This window comes from Rutilus rutilus (genome assembly GCF_951802725.1).
Source record: "Rutilus rutilus genome assembly, chromosome: 20".
NCBI lineage: Eukaryota > Metazoa > Chordata > Actinopteri > Cypriniformes > Leuciscidae > Rutilus > Rutilus rutilus.
Genome location: NC_140225.1, coordinates 8006488 through 8027958, shown reverse-complemented (window position 1 = coordinate 8027958; position 21471 = coordinate 8006488). Strand labels below are relative to the sequence as shown.

Below are 21471 nucleotides of genomic sequence, written 5' to 3'. Positions count from 1 at the left end.
ACTGAGGAGGTCCGTATGCAGGTTGGAGTTTTACACAGGGAGGCTATTCGATTTTATATAATTCATTCCCCTCACAATTCCATTATACTTGGTCTGCCATGGTTGCGTCAACACAATCCTCATATTTCCTGGAAGGAGGAACAAATCATCCAGTGGGATCCTGTCTGCCATGAACATTGTCTCACCCGCATTAATCCCTTGCCAATACACGAAATGGACGTTTACGAACAAACTCCTGTAATTCAGGGCTTGCCCACCGAATACTCCGATTTAAGTGAAGCATTCAGTAAAATTAAAGCATCACAATTGCCACCTCATCGTTCCAGTGACTGTGCCATTGATCTGTTACCCGGCACAACTCCCCCTAGGGGAAGAATATTTCCATTGTCACAACCTGAATCAGAATCCATGAAATCTTACATCAATGAAGAACTGGCTAAAGGCTTCATCAGACCCTCTACATCCCCAGCATCAGCTGGGTTCTTCTTCGTCAAGAAAAAAGATGGTGGTTTGAGACCTTGCATAGATTATCGTGGCCTTAACGACATCACCATTAAATTTCGATACCCTTTGCCGTTGGTTCCTACTGCACTCGAACAACTCCGTCAAGCTAGATACTTCACTAAACTCGACCTGCGCAGTGCATATAATCTGATCCGTATCAGAGAAGGTGACGAGTGGAAAACGGCTTTTTCAACATCCTCGGGGCACTACGAATATTTGGTTATGCCATTCGGCCTGGCAAATAGTCCTTCTGTGTTTCAGTCATTCATCAATGATGTCTTCCGTGACATGCTCGACAGATGGGTAATAGTGTACATTGATGATATCCTGATTTACTCCAATTCTCTCGAAGAACACATCCAGCATGTAAGATCAGTACTCCAACGCCTAATCCAGCATCAACTGTACGCCAAGGCCGAGAAATGCGAATACCACCAAACGGCAACAACCTTCCTGGGATACATCATCAGTCGAGAGGGAGTAGCAATGGATGAGAACAAGGTAAAATCAGTGCTCGACTGGCCTCAACCACGCTCAGTGAAGGAGCTACAGAGATTTCTTGGATTTGCGAACTTCTATAGAAGATTCATAAGAGATTTCAGCACGATCGCTGCTCCACTAACCGCCATGACCAAACGCTCCACGTCACGCCTTTCCTGGTCACCTGATGCTCAGCAAGCATTCAAGGATCTCAAGACACGCTTCACCTCTGCGCCCATTCTCCATCATCCTGATCCAGATCTTCCATTTATCGTGGAGGTGGATGCCTCCAACACAGGCATAGGGGCCATACTCTCTCAACGCCATGGATCCCCAGCAAAGATGTTTCCATGCGCCTTCTTCTCCAGGAAATTATCCGCTGCAGAGAGAAACTATGATGTCGGCAATCGTGAACTCTTGGCCATGAAAGCCGCCCTAGAAGAATGGCGTCACTGGTTAGAGGGGGCACAGCATCCATTTACAGTAATCACTGATCACAAGAACCTGGAATATCTACGTTCAGCTAAACGACTAAATCCTCGTCAAGCAAGGTGGGCCATGTTTTTCACTCGCTTCAATTTCATTGTCACCTACAGACCTGGTTCCAAGAATACCAAAGCTGATGCACTGTCACGACAACTTGAAGACCCAGTTCATTATAACCCTGACGAGAACATTATCCCCGAAACACTGCTCGTTGCTCCAGTTCAGTGGGACATCATGACGGAGATTAACCAATACAACACCCAAAATCCTCCACCATCAAACTGCCCACACAATCTCACCTTTGTGCCCGAACAACTGAGGGAGAGACTCCTTCAGCAGGTCCACTCGACTCCCAGCTCAGGGCATCCTGGAATCACAGCAACTCACCATCTCCTCACTAACCGATTTTGGTGGCCCACAATGTCTACAGACACCACAACCTTTGTAAAGAACTGTACCATATGTAACACATCCAAAAGCCCTCGACAATTACCCGCTGGTCTACTTCAACCCCTGCCAATTCCTCAGCGTCCCTGGTCCCACATCGCCATTGATTTTGTGACCGACCTCCCCAATTCCCAGGGCAACACCACCATTCTGACAGTTATTGACCGTTTCTCCAAAGCATGTCGTCTCATTCCTTTGTCTAAACTTCCCACTGCTTTTGAAACAGCCGAGGTCCTATGCAACTACGTCTTCCGCTTCTATGGATTACCTGAGGACATTGTGTCAGACAGAGGTCCACAGTTTACCTCCAGAGTATGGTCGGCTTTCTTTAAACAGCTCAACGTGAACATCAGTCTCACCTCTGGTTATCATCCGCAGTCCAACGGGCAAACTGAACGATTAAATCAAGAACTCACCCGTTTTCTCAGGTCATATTGCCAACACAACCAATCTGATTGGAGTAGATACTTAATGTGGGCAGAATACGCACAAAATTCACTGCAGAAACCTGCCACTGGGATGACCCCCTTCAAGTGCATCTTGGGCTACCAACCACCCTTGTTTCCTTGGTCCGGTGAACCGTCCGATCTACCATCTGTCACTGACTGGCTTCAGCATAGCGAGGAAGTCTGGAACCGAGCACACACTCATCTCTTTCATGCAGTACACAGACAAGAACAACAGGCCAATCGTCACCGCCGTCCAGGTCCAGAGTACACTCCAGGGCAGTGGGTTTGGCTTTCCACAAGGGACCTCCGCCTTAGACACCCATGCAGAAAACTCAGTCCTAGGTATGTGGGTCCTTTCAAAATTCTTAGACAAATTACTCCAGTTTCATTTCGTTTAGAGTTACCTGCTAACTATCGTATCTCTCCCACATTTCATGTTTCGCTGCTTAAACCCGCTGGTGTTCCGGGAGGAGAGTCGGAGAGTGGAGCCGAAGGTCAGGCCCCCCCGCCTATCCTGGTTGAAGGCGAGGAGGCGTACCAAGTTCATGAGTTACTCGACTCCAGGCGCCGGGGCGCTATGCTACAATACCTGGTGGATTGGGAGGGGTACGGTCCGGAAGAGCGATCCTGGGTCAACATGGATGACATCCTCGACCCTACCCTCACAGAGGAGTTCCATAGGATGCACCCGGAGAAACCGGCCCCTCGACCACGTGGAAGACCCCGGCGTCGTCTGCCTCCTCGCGTCAGGAGCCGCTCGCAGGGGGGGGGCTCTGTTACAGGAGAGGCTTCCACTCCGCCTCCTCTAGGTCACCAGAGGGAGCTCTCACCAGAATATTGACTGTTGCTATTCGGACTACAAATCCCATAGGCCCTCATACCTGGGACTGATTACACACACACCTGCAGCTCATCTCACAAACACTATTTAAACACTCCACACACACACCACCGTTGCGAAGTCTTGATTTGCCGTGGTGATCATTTCTGAGCGTTTTCTACTGTGGATTATTTTCTGTGTTTGATCTCTGACTGTCTCTCGTTGTTTGATTCCTTGCCGCCTGCCTCGACCTTTGCCTGTCTTTTGGATTACGATTGTCAGCTACCTGCCCAGACCTCTTGCCTGTCCTTGTTCTGTGAATGTTTGCTGCCTGCCTCGACCTTGTTTGTACCTGTTTTCGACTCTGTGTTAATAAAGCTGCAGATGGATCCTCAATCCGATGACTCCTCATTACACTTATCCTAACTCTGTCTATATACTTTTTCATATTTTTATTCTTTAATTTTATTATTATGGGTCTTCTTGTTTTATTTATTTGTGTGCACTGGAAGCTTCATTTACAAAGAAAAATTTCCTGTGTGTGCAAGCATACTTGGCAATAAAGGTCTTTCTGATTCTTCTAGTTGTAAGTTGATGTTGTGCTCAGTTGATGAAGTGGCCCACCTCATCCTCTGGATCCACCGGCTCTCCTCAGCCCTCCAGCTCTATCAGGACGACCACAGCCTCTTGCTCACCCAGATCCACAGGATTGGGGTCCTCAGAGCTCCAACCATTCGGTTCCACCTTGACCCTCTGAGCCCAAGATTCTGCTTCTGTCCTTCGACCCATCGGCTCAATTGTGGCCTGTCATCCCTCCGGCTAAAGCAGGATCCCTCTTCCTACCATCTCCGCCCGGGTTCATCACCCTCCTGGCTCCGCTATGGACTTCCTGGCCTGTGGTTGTGCCTGATCCCTCCACTCCTTCGCCTCCACCAGACTCCTTCATCCCCTCAGCTCCATTGTTTTCCTCACTACCTATGGCTCCATCTTAGATTACATTCACATTGTTAGTTCATATCTGACTATTTGTGTATCCAATTGGAGTCTGATCCAAATGATTGACAGTCACTACTCTTTACATCAGATCTGTTCAAATCTGATGTGTGTGTCCAGTATCTCTTTAGTTTTCCGGAATATCTGTGTTGGTTTCCATGGTAATGACATTGTGTTGGTAGGACTACGCCCAAAAAAACATGGAGGGTCTGCAATGTTGTCTTAGTATATGACAATATGTAGCCACGGCGCTGGACAACTAATAAAGCAGCGAGAGAAACGGAGGCTGGCATGAGCGGCTTTATTCCGTGCTACCATTTCCGCTGCACAGTCAAGTCAAGTCAAGTCTCCTTTATTTATATAGTGCTTTTTACAATACAGATTTTATCAAAGCAGCTTCACATTGATAGCATGAAAATAATATTACAAAGTTTGTTTCTAGAAGAAAATTGCATCATCGTCCACCCTAAATAAGGCAGATCAATAATATTGTTGAATATTAAATGTCCAACAATAGTGAAAGACCTTATCACTAGACCACATTATAACATAATTTTCTGTGTGAACTGCACATTGACAACAACACAATGCAACCTTTGTTTTCTGTAGGGGTACTGTCACGGATATGTATTTCTGTTCCCTTTGGTTTTTGTTGTTACTTCTCTGTGTTTACTTTCTGTTTCCCTAATTGCCTTAGAAACAGATTTGTTCCTTGTTTTCTCCCTCATTGGCCTGTGTATTTATTGGTGCGTTCAAGTCCTCCTGGGAAGTTCATACGTACGAGGTGGGAAGTCGTGTTTACGAAGGCATGTGCGTTCAAGTCACTTTCGTCGGAGTAAGAGATGGCGGAGTACTTTCTCTTTATTAATTAATTACACAAAAATACATTAAGGTTCTTAAACTCTTGCTCTAGAAAATGAAGAACAAAGAAATGGGCATCAGGTTTACTTTTTTTATTTTATTTTTTTTATTTATTTATGAAACCACTGCCAACTTTATCGTTAGGCTACATGTTGCATTGTTATATTATAATGGCATCTTATTCTGTGCAGGCAATTAGCTTAGTGCGCTTTAAATAGAAAAGCCTGACAACTAAATACCTTTAAGTATTGTGGTATTCCGCCATGTTTCTCAGTGACACGCCAACAACTCGAAAAGATCGGGCCGAAAATCCCGAGCTCCCCATTGGTATTTACGACATTGTGGTGGCGTTCATGTGCGTTCAACTATACGATCTATACGAGATGATTTGAACGCACCATATATCCAGTTTAGTTTGGTTCTTAGTCTGTTCTCGTCATTGGTTTGGATTTGTTCTTGTTCTTGTGTTTGTTTTTCTTAATAAAAGACTTCTGCAATCAGATCCATGGCTTTTTTCGCTTTGATTAAATCAACCGTGACACAATGATTATGTGTACACATCTTGCAAATTAACTCTTTCCACCAGTGCATAAACAATACCTTGCAAATTAATTTGCTGTAATTTCCCAAGCATTATTGTAGCTGCTTGTGTTTAGAGTGATGCCAGAGCACCTGAACTACAGAGAACCTGGCCACTCCCTATTAAGTCCTATTGTACCGAATTTTGGTTGTAGTTCCACCAGAGTTCCACTGGGGGTGATCGCCCATGAGTGCAAAATGAATGGGAGTCTATGGAGCTAGACGGCTAAATTTGTCTCTTTCACCCAATTGTCGTTGAAAAATCTCAGATTTTTATGCAAGTTCAATATGGGTTATAGGTCGAAAGTTGAATGAACGAGTACTTATGTCCTTTTGATTTCTTACAGGTTGAGTTGTTGTTGCCCATAACACGCTAGCATTCTGCTAATGTTGTCGATGCCTCGAGAGAAAAGAAAGTGCAGAGCGCGAAAGCACCAGAGTGACTGAAGGATTGCCGTAAAGCAGTATCTCTGGTTGTACGATGTGTGTGACGTCATTGACATTTTAAAAGACTTTTTAAAGCAAATAAGTGACTTTAAAAAATCTAACACACAGCAATGTGTAATTTCTTTTCATCTCCTTTCGAATAAAACATTCAAATTACTAGACAAAAAATTATATCCTGAGAAAAGTGGATTTTGAGGGGTATAGCTCCATAGACCTCCATTCATTCTGCACTCGTCCTGTGAGCGCCCTCATATGGAACCAGAGTGGAACTGCAACCAGTTCAGAAGCCGGAAGTTTACTGAGAGTGGAAGTTCTCCCCTTATTAGACATTCTCTGGTGATGCCACTGCAATAAAAAAATAAAAAAAAGACCAGCAAATGTCCTCAGCATTCTCAAATATTTTTTTTTATTACCAATTCATGGCTGTTTTAAAACTGTTTGGCTGTTCAGCCACCAAATCAAACAAAAGGAAACTACAACAGACAGTCAGGACTGCTGATAGAAATATTGGTGCCCACTGCCCAACCTCAGAGAATTTTACACCTCCAGAATGAGCCAGGCACAAGAACAGCTTTTTCCCGTAGGCAATCTTCCACCTGAACAGTTAAAACTGCCAAAAGGATATCTTCATTGTTCATAGTGTGACTATAATATAAATATATTATAAACCTATTATCTACCTCTGTACATTCATTCTACTTTCCATCTGTACATACTACACTTACTGTATTGTGTTTTATTGTATTTAATTGTATTGCCTTTTAATTATTGTGTTATATTCCATTTTACTGTCTATATCCCTATGAATGTCTGTACTTTTTTTTTCTGCACCGAAAGATCCTGTCACCAAGACAAAATCCTTGTGTGTGTGTGTGTGTGTAAACTTGGCATTAAAGCACATTCTGTTTCTACTGATTGTGGTTGATTTTTGTAGATTAGTTTAAAGCTTCTGCTAAGATAAATAGTCCATTACAACAAGTTGAATGCTGAAACAACATCACAATATTATCAAGGGATCAAAGGATTTAATGATAGCTTTCATCAAGCTATTACAAAACTGAAGTTCTCTTAGGCTAACTTTACTGTGAGAAGCAAGGTGGCGCCAATGACCTATTCTAGTTGTGTTTGTATGAGAGAAAGAGGAAGAGGCCGTGCAGTGATATGAGACACTTGAAAGCAGCACCGGTGAGAGATCGGTTTCTGTTTTACAAGCCTACAGCATACCCTGCATCCAAATATGCCTACTTCCACACTAAATAGTTTGAAAAACAGTGTATATGCAAAGTAGTACTGTCCAAATTCATAGGATTAAAGGGGTGATATAATGCCCTTTTCACAAGATGTAAAATAAGTCTTTGATGTCCCCAGAGTGTGTATGTGAAGTTTCAGCTCAAAATACCCCACAGTTATTTTTATATAGCATGTTAAAATTGTAACTTTTTGAGGGTGAGCAAAAATGCACCATTTTGTGTCTGTTCCTTTAAATGCAAATGAGCTGCTGCTCGAGGCACAGAGGGCGGAGCTTCAACAGCTTGCAGACATGCACTGAAAATTTCTAAAACTTTTAGCCTTATGTTATGTTCAAACCGGAGTCAGACAATGATGTAGAGACTCAAGAAGAAGTGACAACATGTAGAATGAAACAGGACATTTATGTTGTTGTATGTATGGTTAGTTGATGAATTTATGTAGCTTATGTGTAGTTATCTTCTAGTCATTGATTAGCATATTCTGTCTTGATAATTGTGTTCAGGGGGCGGGGTTTATGTAAATTATCAGGTTGATGATGTCACTAACCCAGGAGGAAAATCGTGTATCTCCCTTTGGTTTGAACTTTGAGCATTGTAACTTTGCATGTGTTGTAACAGCAGCATACACACTAACTAAAGTTAAAAAAGTGAAATCATAATCAACCACCCCTTTAATAAAACAATAGGCAAGATGTGCCCGGATGACCAACTACTTCCGGTGAGATTAAGAAGTGTGCATCCACTGGACATTTACTATCCCATGAGGCAACTGGAGAGGATGTGAATAGCAGTGAAGTGATGCAACTGATGCTGTTGGTCACATGACAGTGACAATATGGCAGATGTAGTAAGATGCATTCATACACACATTCATACTATATATTATACAACACTTATTTAACGGTTGCGAAGCAAGTTTCAAATTAAATGTAATACCTACTAAAAGTATGCAATTTCAGACACAGAGATAGTGTGACCACGACTTTAATCGGATGATAAGTGATTATTCAGGAATATTTTCCTGCAAATTACCAATCATAATCAAGCATTCAAGAGAGCCGTGTTATAAATTAAAAAACTCACTGTGCAGAACTGTTTCAGACATTTAGCACCTGGTTAAACTTTACATTGCTCGTGGTTATGAGTAACAAGACTTTTTAGTGTGCTCGCAAAATAATTAAGATTTAGGGAGATATTTTTCTTTGATGCAATGATTGCAATTAAATATTCTGTGCAAAATCTATGGAAAACTTTCAAAAAAGAAGAAAAGTGACAAAGAACAAACTACGTAGTCAGGATGGAGGAAATTTAGCTATCATAGTATCATCATACACTAAAAACACTCTCAGAAAAAAAGGTACAAAAGCTGTCACCGGGACAGTACCCTTCAAAAGGGTTCTAATATGTACCATTTGGGTACTAATATGTACACATTTGGTACCAATATGTACACGTTTGGTACCAATATGTACCTTTGAGGGACTGGAGTCAGGACAGTGACAGCTTTTGTACCTTTTTTTCTGAGAGTGAACTATGTATTTTTCTATTAACAAATACACATATCACTGAGAGTGGAGCTTGAATCTGTTTCATTGTAAAGCACATAGCATTTGAAAAATATGTTTACACTCTATTGTTGTAGTTTTTCATGTTTGTTCCAAAAGGGAAGTTGTTCATTTCTGAAGCCCATTGTTTGCAGTATTTACAACGAATAATAACATATTTGCCAAAAATGGTTGAATACATGATAAAATGCAACAATACTTGTTTAAATACATCGCTAAAAAATGAAGCACCAGTTTATTTAAAAAAAATAAATGATTCTAAATGATTAGAAGCTGTTACTAAAGCTTCTATAAAATGTATCATGACTAGAAAGCTGTACTGACAAACTATCCAGGGATACATAGGAATGATCTATTTTCGGAACAATATTATTGTTTAGTGGCAATAACAGCTCTCCTGAGCCGTATCCAGAATCTCATGTTACTCAAAGGGTCCCTGCTCCACTTCAGGTATGTGTTCTTTTTCAGATGCTTATGAAGACCAAACACTTTCTTAGTCTTCGTCTCTTCCACATCTTCCAGAATGACGATGATGATGTTGGCATTGCGTTCCATCATAAACCGGGACTGAGCTAATTCAAACTCAAAGCGACACCAGGCGCTATCAATGAAGTGTTGAGACACAACCACAATGATTTTACGACTGCCCATTATTCCTTCATCAATAATGTTGGACGTGATAGACTTCCCTGCTTGAAAGTCCCGCATGTGAAGGCAAAGATGAATAGGTGGAACACCGTTCTCCAGATTCTCCATCAGTTCATTCATGACCCAGACTTCATCATAGCTGGAGAAAATCACAAATGCATCATAGGAACATTCTTGTTGTCCAGGTGATCTGTAGCCTCTCAGTAGAATACAGCAATACTGAAGATAAAACTGGAACCTATAAGCCAAGACTGATAACACAACTACTAATAAAACAAAACATAATGATAGAACAATTGTGAGTCTTTTCTTGTGCACACAGCTGTTAATGTCAAAGTCCACTGCTCTAAAATCTGAGCTTGGTGACAAGGTTTTGCAGAAAATATTTTCTGATTGCTTCAAAATGTTCTGATTTTGGATGATCCACGATATAAAATCAGTCTGGGAGCAGGAACAATCGATGGGGTTGGAAGACAAATCAAACTCTGAAAGGTTTGCGGGCAACTTTTGGAGAACATGAAGTGGGATGCTAGTAATGCTGTTCTTATCAACATAAAATGATGTTAATTGTTTCAGGTTTGGGTGGATAAGAAAATCTATAGTCATTAAACTGTTTCCTCTCAGATTCAAAAGTCTAAGTCTTTTGAGATTTTTAAAAGAGCTTGGGTGTAACTCTACCATACGACAGTATGACATGTCAAGGTGCTCTAGAACTGTGAGATTATTAAATAAATATCTTGTTATTTCACCCTGAAAATTACTTCCTGCCATCTTGAGAACATTAAGACTGCTCAGCCCATGAAAGCAATATATGTAACCAAAAGTGATACTTGAATAAGAAACATCTAGATACCTCAAATACTTCAAGTTAGAAAGTGAAAGGTATCCCATACCTACAACCCTTGTATGATGGAAATCTAAAATCTCAAGGGAATCAAGTCCATCAAATGCTCCTACATCAAGATCAATTTCTGCATTTAGACTCAAATTCAAATACCTGATTTGAGGGGTGCCAGATAAAAGTGTTGTGCAGCATCGGTTTAATGTAATTCGGTTAGCACTTAGATCCATATATTGAAGCTTAGGCATGTCTATGAAGGTTACAGCACGAATAAGATCATTGTTGTGTGTAATTACTAGTTTTTCTAAAGTATGGAGATGTGAAAGTTGTTTACCTGGCAAAGAATTTAAGATATTGGAAATCAAGTAAAGCTCCTTGATTTCATGAAAAAATACATTCTCCATTTCACCAATTACACCATTCTTCACGACCACATTTGTGGCATTTATCATACAGCGAAAGACAGAAAATGGTTCACTAGGCCTTTCATTAATATAATAATATATTTCCTGGAAAAAGATAGAGCAAAGGCCATCTAAAACATCAGCATCCGAGAACTGAAATTTGAAATCTCCCCTGTACTTTCCAAACAACAATCTTTTGACATTAAGACCATATAGAGCTTTTAGACCAACCTTCTGAGTAGCAAAAGAAACAAAGGCAGATCGAATATCCAGCTCTCTGAGATAAACATCTTTGAAAGCTCCTGGTTCAATGTGTAATAATGGATTCCTAGAGAGAATCAAAGTCATGTTTCTGCCAATCTTTCGCAACACAACAGTGTGATCAGTTTTGATGATGCATATATTATTGGCACGTAGATCAAGTAAACTGAAATCTTTAAAGGTGCTCATGAATGGAGGGAGAGACACGGACTGGATGTCATTTGTTCCAACTCTAAGTTCCTGTAGCTTAGTAAGGTTATTCATTTGAAGCTGTAAGGACGCGAGACCAACATCCACAAGAACTAATCTCTGTAGTTTATGTAAAGAATTCAAGCATCCAGGTCCAAAATATGTAATAGGGTTTCCAGTGAGAATCAAAGTAGTCAAATTCTTCACATTGTAGAAAGTATAATTTTCAATGTGCTTGATGTGGCATCTGAAAGTAAATGCATACATTCAATATTTATAGATCAACACATTATACAACAGCTGATTTTTAGATGGTAATAACATTCCTTACCTTGACAGATCAAGAACTTGCAGAAAAGACAAAACCGGGAATACAGTCTTCTGTAAGTGTTTCAAAACATTAAAACTGAAATCCAGAGTTTGAACTGATGACGGAATACTGGGTGGAATGTAGCTGAGGTTTCTTCCCATGCAGGAGTAGCGCAGATTCTCAGTAATCTACGGCAAAATAATAATGATAATAATAATTATCAACTAATAAAACCAGTAACGAAACACAGATTTAAACTCAGAAAACTTACCTCAGTGCATGATTCTCCAGCACATATGGAAAAACAAATCATGAAAGCACTTATAGTGAAGAAACACATCTTGAGTGATCTCAACCAGTCATAAAAATGTGAGTCAGCCTTAGTAAAGATCTTTGAATATGAGGAACAAATGCCGTGGTTTTCAACAATGGGGAACTATGGGCAAAAGGATGCCATAGAGAAGTAGGTTCGGGCTTAATTAGGTAAATCTTGAATGAAGAAGTACCTTTCTGAATAGATTAATTTTAATATATTGAATTGCCTCTACAATTCATGTAAAATGAATATGGATGATTTTATGTGTCCATATATTTGTATAGGCAACACTTTTATTCAAAGCACTCTGGATCATCTGAACCTGAAAATCAAGCAGAAAAGATTGCATTGCATTGCAGAAGAGAAGTTCTGAGTTAAAATGTGGCATGACTATAGCTGTGCAGCATGATCAGGATAGGCCTGATTTTCCTGATGTTATAAAGCATGAATCTGCATGAACAGGCAGTTGTTGAGATTCTGCAAAGTTGAACTGGTTGTTGAATACAAAGTAGGCCTACTATTTTTAAATTACATTTTACAAGTTAAATATTCAGTTATTAGCTATATCTTTTCATACAATCATTGCATCACAGGAAAATTCCTTTGCTAAATCTTGATTAGGCTATTTTGCATGCTGGAAATATGTTTAATTGGGGCATGTGCACTAAAGTAATTTTACTATGCTTGTTTTCAGCTGCTAAATGCATGAAACAATCCTGCATTATGAGTTTTTACATTTATTTATTCTTTCCAAAGGACAGCATTTATTTATTTATTTTTTATTATTGATACAAGGGGAGTGCCGTGTAGGCTCTTTAATAAAACCAAAATTTATTTTTCTGGTCGGCTTTTTACCCAGCCATTCAATCACAGTGGAGGAGGGGCGGGACAACTAACACATTACATGATGTAGGCCTACAACGAATTTATTTGAGCAAGAAGTTAATATTGCTGGTCTCGTAGTATCTGTAGCCTCCCAGATGACATCCCCAGACTACCACAATATTAATATGAACAAATATGCTTGAAGGAACATTTCGTTCACCTTTGGTCTACCAGGTAAGCAGCATAGCAACCAAAGCCATATCAAGCGTGCCCAGCCATATGTTTTCAGAAGAGCTCCAGCCATTTTCAGCTGTGTAAAAACCGGTTTGGTGGACACATGGCCTAAAATAAGCCAACTCAGCCAGGAGTCTTGGGGCAATATTAAGGCCATGAACACACCGAGTCGACGTCAGAGAATTTGTGTGTTGTTGCCTAGTCACTAAAAACCAACCAATTGTCGTGTGTGATTGAACGACCAAAACGCATAAAACGTTTTCAGTTTTTAGCTGAAAATCGTGCCGGTTAAACTTTGGGGCCCTAACTTAGCCTATATTCAGCAGTTTATTCGACAAAGAATGATAGTAAGATTCAAAACGAAGCTAAACTGAGTTACAATAACAAACCACTCAGCAGAGGCAGACAGGAAACGGAAGTTCCCATTTTATTCACGGCTGCATGTAGTCATTTGTTCATTAGTTGCAGCCGCTTGTGTTTAGAGTCTTGCCACTGCTTTTAGACGTTTTTGACCAGCAGATGTCCTCACATTTACTATTACCATTTCATGACTGTTTTAAAACGTTTTAAGTTGACAGCATGACTCCAACATCGTCCATGAAAAATGACTTGTGCTCTGGGTCTCAGAGGCCCGTAGGTAGGCTACATAAATAAATACTAAAGCAAAGCCTATGAATTATTTTAATTTTTCACATGCTAAGACTTTCTGATTGGTTGGATCTGAAACTGCAGAAGTAGCCTGCACTGCTAACACTGGTTTCATGATAGAACAGCAGTTAAAAGATTCATTATTATAAAATGACTAATGGATTTTCTTTGGATCAGAGAAACAGATTTAAATAATTTGAATGGAAAGTTTATTGTGACTTCCGTTTTAAAGCATTTTACTGACAGAATTCTGCAACAACAAAAAAAAGAAAGATTTATGGGAAATTTGAAAATCACCTACCATACTCAGGACTAAAGGTGGATTTTACTGTTCACAGACCATGAATTCACTCAGAGTGGTAAGATATAGGCTAAGATAGGCTACAGTAAACATTTAACTACTGTTTTACAATAGAAATGTTAAACGACCGACGGTATCCGAGTAATACAAACTAATCATTTGAAGCTGTAAGGACGCGAGACCAACATCCACAAGAACTAATCTTTGTAGTTTATGTAAAGAATTCAAGCATCCAGGTCCAAAATATGTAATAGCGTTTCCAGTGAGAATCAATTGTATAAAGTATACTTTTCCTTGTTTCAAAACATTAAAACTGAAATCCAGAGTTTGAACTGATGGAGGAATACTGGGTGGAATGTAGCTGAGGTTTCTTCCCATGCATTAGTGCAGATTTTCAGTAATGTAATGTTAAAATAAATAATAACAGCAATACAAAATAAAATAAAAATAGATTCACATTCAGAAAACTTACCTCAGTGCATGATTCTCCAGCACCTATGTAAAATAATAATAATAATGAAAGCACTTATAGTAAAGAAACTCATCTCGAGATTTTCTCCACCTGTCGTACAAAAAAATATATAAAAATAATTTATAGTCTCGTTTGAGTTCATCTCATATGACAAACAAATGCAATAGGTTTAACATTGAGGGATTTGGGGCAAATATACAACATCAAGAGAAGTAGGCATGTGCTTATTCTTGTAAAAAGTCATTTCCAGAATATCCCAAATGAATTAGCAAAAATAAACAATAAAAATAAAACATTTGGAAAGAAAATTTCCTCTGAGATACATATATAAACCATGTATTATTAATACTGACATGCTGTATATTGTTTGATGTCCAGTAACAATTCCAAACTATCACCAACATAGGAAACATGTGACTGACTGCTCAGTTGAAAAACTAATGGCCCTATAATCTGAAATTCAGATTCACAATAGCTGTAGAGTAACAGTGTTGATGGTGTGAATTAGTAATGCTTTAAAAGCACACTACGTAACGTTTGGCACTCTAGCAGTTGATTAACAAAACTGCATGCATCTTGGGATAGAAAATTGTAGCCAGAGCTACTTCTGTTTATGTATATGACGAGTCACACGGGTACTAGGCTACTCCGCAGAGGCTGTTCTCATCCCTCCCGGTCTAAAATAGGCAGAATATAAACACTTATACTCGTTCATTATATACATTTTGGAAAGAAAAAGAAAAAAAAAAGTTACATAGTTTATCTTTGAGAATTAAGAAAATACCTACATGTGTAATATTGTAATTAATCACTGAACAATGATGAATACTATCAACCAGCAGATGGCCCTGGACACAAATCTAACAAGGTCAAATATAGAATTATTGCCAACTTCAGTCAGAAACTTCAGTACCTCACCAATAATGAGTCTCTTAATCTGATTTTATCTTCACATCAAAAAATAAATAACAAAAATAAATAATTGAAGGTACAATTCCTTATTGAAGGTGTTGATGTTTTAGCCATTTCATTCCCTTTTATTGGATTTTTTATTTTATCCCCTCTAAATATCAAATCATCAATATTGTATCATCCTTAATGACATGATAAATCTCCTTTTAACAATGTTAAACTCACTAAAGACACTACATACAGTAGACCTTGATGGATACAAGAAGGTACTATAAAAAAAACTGTATGAACCTGTTGATAGTCAACAACCTTTATTTATCCATATATGTGAGCCACTCAAAGATGGGGGAAATAGACAGATGGGACAAGAATAGACCATTATAGAGGGCAATCAACATATGGATCAATGGCATTGTAACTTTCTTTAACCTCTAATCTATAAGAGGCTTGTTGACAGTAAATTAAAAGACATAAGTAACAGCGTAAACACTCATGTACAGAGAAGCAAAAAAAAACAAAACAAAAAAATTTCAAATTAAAACATTGATTAGTATGTAAAGAAACATAAAGGGAGCGGGAGCCAAAACCTTTTTTTTTTTTTTCTATTATAGCTCAGCATACATTTCTACACGGCATGCAATAAGGCACCTAACTAACACAATGAATAAACCTATGCTACGTGATGAAGCAGATTTGTTATCCAATGGAAAAGAATGAGAATAGTTCTGATACAATGTTCACTCCCATAAAAACAATATTCCTTTCATTTCCCTCTCAATTACCCAAACCTTATTAAAAAAATACATCCATTTGTAAAAGATTTTCTCCATACACAGAACTGTAAATAGAAAGCAAAAACCAATGGATTAAGGTGAGAAAATGAATCAAACTATAAAAAAAAAGCAAGCTATATTTTGTATTTGCATAAAGTATACACAATCTATTATTATTATTATTATTAATAAATGCTGATACTCTATACACTGCTGTCTGAGTTTAACAATGGCTGAGAAAATCTTAAATGCACAGTCAGCCACTGGTAGCAGGGAGAAGCACTAGAGATATTTAGGGGAACACTTAGGCTGTACCAAGTTTGCCTTGTATAACAAAATCAGCTATATAATTCAGTTGTCCATTGAAAACTGGCACCATGAAAAGTTAACCAAATTTCCCAACAGAATACCTGATTTTATTGGGTTGACCCTTTATGAACAAGATCTATTTTTCTTGATGTAGAAGATTAGATTTCTTGCTCCTCACCTTTGTGCATGAGCGAACTTCAGGGAGTTATGCCGTTTTAGGTTACAGACTCCGTTGGTTTGCATCGTAAGGGGTTTAATTATTAATACAGCCTTTATATTTTACAGGACAGCTTGTTCAAAACTAGCGACATCCCCTGAAAGCACCATCCCACTTCACTGACAAGAGATGGATAAGACTAACTGGATCATACATCAAAAAATGCTCCATTTTCAGAAAATTACAGCACTACTTACCTATACATATCTATATAAAAGAAAATCAACATATATTTACACATGATATCAGTTTCTCAACCCATTAATGATGCAGAGATGGTTAAAAGATACAGACTAGGGGAGTGAATCGTTGCATCTAGACTATTTGCTTAATTGTCTGCCACTCAACCGACTTGACCTAATACTCAATTTCAAGATTGTGCCAGGGTTCGATAAACTTCCAAAACCAGCTTAAAGCACAAGTCAGTGATGATGGAATCTCAGTATGTTTTGTCTATGGTTTTAATCAAACACCAAGTTCCAGAATTACATATGAATCTAGTCATGTGCACATTACACAGGGGGATTTCAGTGTCAATCATACCAAATTCTAATTTATTCCTCTTTAAAAAGTCAAAGGACTTGATTTTAGAACAAGTTCCCTTAGAGCAGGTCCACACCGACTTTCTGGATTTTCTTGCATCTTTAGCCAAACCCCTTTAACATTACAAGCTGGCCTGAATCATTGGATGAATGGTAGCACACCACTTGTGGTGGAAAGGGAAACAAGCTTATTGATCAATGTGAATTCTGTGATGCCTAGACAGAGAGGACGAATGATTGAAACCCTTTCCACACTGAGCGCACCTATAAGGTTTCTCACTCTGAAGGATTCTCTGTTTCAAGATGGTAGTGTGGGGGAATCCCTTTCCTGTGGCAATAGCACTGTAAGTCGACTTATCCTCCAAATGAACCCGCTGGTGCCTTGCGAGAGATGAGGGATGATTGAACCTCTTCCCACATTGAGCGCAGGTGTAGGACTTTCCATCAGAATGAGTTCTCTGATGCCTGGATAGTGATGATGAGTGATTGAAGCTCTTCTCACAATGGTTGCAGCTGTATGGCTTTTCACCTGTATGCATTCCCCTCTTCATCGAAGTATCGAAGGGGAAATCCTTATCGCCCTGGGCATACATTTTGGCCTCCAAGTGGACCTTGTGGTGCCGTGACAATGAAGAGGAATGGTTGAAACCCTTGTCGCACTGAGAACACCGGTAGGGCTTTCCACCCTGATGGACCAGCTGATGCTTCTTGAGGTGACGTTTCCTGACAAAGCTCTTTCGACACTGGGTGCACTTGTAGGGCTTCTCTCCTGAGTGGATTCTCTGATGCTCCCTCAACGTGGCCGCGGCGGCAAAACACTTTCCACACTGGGTGCATCTGTGCGGCTTTTCACCAGCATGAGTCTTCTGGTGCTGTTTAAGATTGGAAGCCGTCGTAAAGCCTTTCCCGCACTGAAGACATGTAAATGGCTTGTCATGGGCATGCAGCTCTTGATGTTTTTTGAGATGGCGTCTGCGCACAAAGCTTTTTCGGCATTGGGTGCATTTGTAGGGTTTGTCATCTGAATGCATTTTCATGTGCTCCCGGAGAGTGATGGCGGCAGCGAAGCTTTTTCCACACTCCGAACATCTGTGCGGCTTTTCAGGAGAGTGCATCATCTGGTGCGGTTTCAAGTTGAATGCATCAATGACTCCTTTACCAACCATCTCAAGACCAGTGGTATAACTTTTCTCTTTCATGTGAATCCTCATGTGACTTCTTAGGCTGGCTTCAATAGCAAAGCTCTCACCACAGTGGACGCAAATGTAGGGGTGAGTGGCTTTGTGGATTTCAAAGTGTTCGTGCAGATCAGACATACAGTCAAAAATCTCACCACACTCACTGCATTGCAGGCCATGGGCTTCGTGGATGATAACGCCATTCTCTGACTCCACCGTAAGCTCCCCTCCATGGTCAGACTCCACCTTTACAATATGTTCTCCACCACCCATCTCTGTCTTTAACAGCACCTCACCGAGCAAATGCTCATTGCCTTTTATTTCTGCACTGCTGAAATACTGATGATGATCGTGGTGTATTTCAGATTTAATATAGTCATGGTCCGTCTCTGTTACCACATCCACGCAGGTCACTGCCCCTAAATCACCATGAATGGCCTCCAGGTCAAGTCTTTTGTCCTCTTGAGTCATAATCTCAGTCTCCGCTCCATAATGCAAGTCATCGACTTGAGTATGGGCTATGACACACTCAGATCCCAATGTATCGAGACCTGGTGTGTCACAGTCAGTCTCTGACTCGGCCATCAGGACGCACTCCAGCCTGACGACTTCCGTCTTCCCGGTTAAGTAAAACTTAGCGTTGCTCTACGAGCACCGCTTTCTTGCAAAGAAACTTGAAGGGTTGCCTGCCGCAGGCTCAGTCAGTTCTTGAGTCAGGAGCAGTCCTGCCTGCTGGAAGAAGAAACACCTTTAAACACTGATAATGATCTGCATAATGATAAAGAAACATTTCTGATGAAAACATTTAGGCTAACTTTCAATTTGATCTTACTACTTGAGAAACATTAAAAGTAAAAATAAGGTATGCAATACATAGAGACTAAAGTAGTGATCTTTCAGCTTGACCTTACTAGAGAAACATTAAAATAAAAAATAAGGTATGCAAAACATACAGAGACTTAAGTAGTGATCTCACTAATTATCTTTAACGTAATTAATCAAGAAACGAATTTATGCTATTTAATGTGACAAAGATACCAACAGCTTCAACTAAATGGGGAATAGGCTGGATTAAATGTCTAGCCGTAAACTTGAAAAAACAACAGAATAAGAGACAACAGAATATAATGCATAAACAAATCCCAAAATCAACATCATTCTAAAGCAGAAAGAGTGTTGCATAGATGAAGAGAACTATGAACTGAGTTATATACATAATTTGCCCCCCCCAAAAAAAACCTCTTAAAAAAAATGTAAACATGAGCCTAATCTAGAAACCACCATACAACTATTTAGCAGCAATATCATGAGCTACAAATAGGCTAAAGTTAGCCTATGGGTAGTTTATATTAGGCTAACTTGACAGGCTAAGTATTCAGGAATCTACAGTTCAGACATTTATTTATCTCAAATGAGGCGCACTGACTCCCATCTAACTCCTTTAAACATGCCTCATATATAAAACAAACTAATTCCCCATGTTTACAATTTGCACATACTCTGCTGGGTTGTCACTGTTGGCTAGGTTAGCTGGCTAAATAGCTGCTAGGTAGCTTCCTTGAGCATGTATTATCAGCTAACTAGCTGGCTAACTAGCACTATAGCGGTATCATAAAATGATACAGGATCGAAAAGCTGACAGACTGCCTTAAATTACGGGATTTAACTTGTAATTTAGTCATATATACAATTTTTAGTGCCGTACAGTCACGTAGAGACTTGCGCTACAGCTACTAGAAAATACAACGAGTTTAACGGTGGGCATCTTGTCCGCCGGAGGTTGGAACAGCTAACTAGCTGTAAAATGGCCGCCGCGACTAGCTTCCGCCCCTCACGCAGATACAATACGCAACGTGAGGAAACGCAAATAAACCAGGTCATAATAATAGGTTAGTTTGATTGCTCGCTGCGAAGCTGTGCTGTCGTTGCTCTAAAAAGCAAAATTATCATGACATAAGGCAAACTGCTCGAGTTAATGGCTAATCACAGATGTACGCTATTCGCGAAAGCCCGGGAAGGCGCCCCCCTTCTTACATAACGCGTTTTTGTTTTGTGGCGTCGAATTAAAAGCAAAATAAGTATGTGCTCAATGTCTTTTGTGGCTATGTGCTATTCTTGAAGTCATCCAAATGAATTGACACGAGCACCGCGTTGCTATAAGCGGTGCTTATCATGCTATAGTCCTAGCCCATTTTTAGCTGTGTGAAACAAACATGGCCTGTCGTCCTGCTAAGCTGCCTCGCTAGCGGAACACTAGCTGCCTCCGCCGCCATTGCTACAGAACATCTCCGAACTTCGTGACGTCCACAATTCATCGGTGAAGCTGATCGGACGCCACTCATCGCAGTGTGCTAAAAAAAATTGGTTAAGCAGCATATGCTAAAACGTCTGGTGTAACGTTTATTAAATCACAACATTGTATCAAATATAGCACGCTAGTTAGCCAGCTAAGTTAACTTGCAACGGTATGCAAAACCTTGACGCACATAAACATTAAACGGTCATGTATAAACGTATTTTTTTTACAAAAACATGCCCGACCTCTTTGCCCGTCAATGGCCTTTTTGCGAGATGCGCTGCTGGTAGTCGCGGCGTAGTCAACGGCCTGAAGATCTTCGTTTTGTTGCGTCTGTACTGCCTGGTTGCGGTTTGCACTCTGTCACTCTTTCTCTCTCCCTCCCTCCGTACGTACGTAGCGGGATGGCGCCGCGGATCATCTGGCGCCAACTATGTTGAAGCGCATGAGCAAAAAAAAAAAACAAAGCAGTGAAGAAACAAGCGCTCGACCACCCCCTATAGTCATGGCGGAGGGCTCCTTCGCCTTCAGTCCCAACCATAAAGGTCCCAACCAAATTTAAAAAAGAAAAATAAGTCAACACTTTACAATAAGGTTCAGTTTGTTGATGCATTAGTATCATGGACTTACAATGAACACTTCTGCCATTTAATGTTTAAATGTGAATAAAAGCCTAAATGTGTTCAATCTGTCAGAAAATTTGGACTAAACCGCTCAATTCAGCTCATCTGACGGTTGTAAAACCACTATTAAATGTGACCCTGGACCACAAAACCAGTCACATGGGTACATTTTTTTAAATTGAGATTTATAAATCACCTGAAAGCTGAATAAATAAGCTTTCCATTGATGTATGGTTTGTTAGGATATGATATTTGGCCGAGATACAACTATTTGAAAATCTGGAATCTAAG

At 39.9% G+C, this 21471-nt stretch overlaps 2 protein-coding genes across 3 annotated transcripts; both read right to left on the bottom strand.

Moving 5' to 3' along the window:
- Positions 1–9117: 9117 nt before the first annotated feature.
- tlr4ba (toll-like receptor 4b, duplicate a) lies at positions 9118–11874 on the bottom strand (the record flags this gene model as incomplete). Its single annotated transcript, XM_084392034.1, has 3 exons — positions 9118–11471; positions 11556–11722; positions 11806–11874. 3 exons carry the CDS (start codon positions 11872–11874, stop codon positions 9251–9253), a joined length of 2457 nt encoding a protein of 818 aa, XP_084248160.1. The 3' UTR covers positions 9118–9250.
- A 3662-nt stretch (positions 11875–15536) lies between these two features.
- LOC311279299 (uncharacterized protein) lies at positions 15537–21070 on the bottom strand. Of its 2 annotated transcripts, none has more exons than XM_084390678.1 (2): positions 20803–21070; positions 15537–18990 (listed from the first exon to the last, which is right to left on the bottom strand). In XM_084390678.1, the coding sequence occupies exon 2, from the start codon at positions 18844–18846 to the stop codon at positions 17272–17274; it is 1575 nt and encodes a 524-aa protein (XP_084246804.1). In that variant the 5' UTR covers positions 18847–18990; positions 20803–21070; the 3' UTR covers positions 15537–17271. The 2 variants fall into 2 exon arrangements, with proteins under 2 accessions (XP_084246804.1, XP_084246805.1); XM_084390679.1 differs by having other exon boundaries at positions 15537–18993; positions 20803–20963.
- Positions 21071–21471: the final 401 nt, after the last annotated feature.

Coding starts and splice junctions, on each gene's coding strand:
- LOC311279299 (XM_084390678.1), bottom strand. CDS start 18,846: ATGGCCGAGTCAGAGACTGACTGTGACACACCAGGTCTCGATACATTG.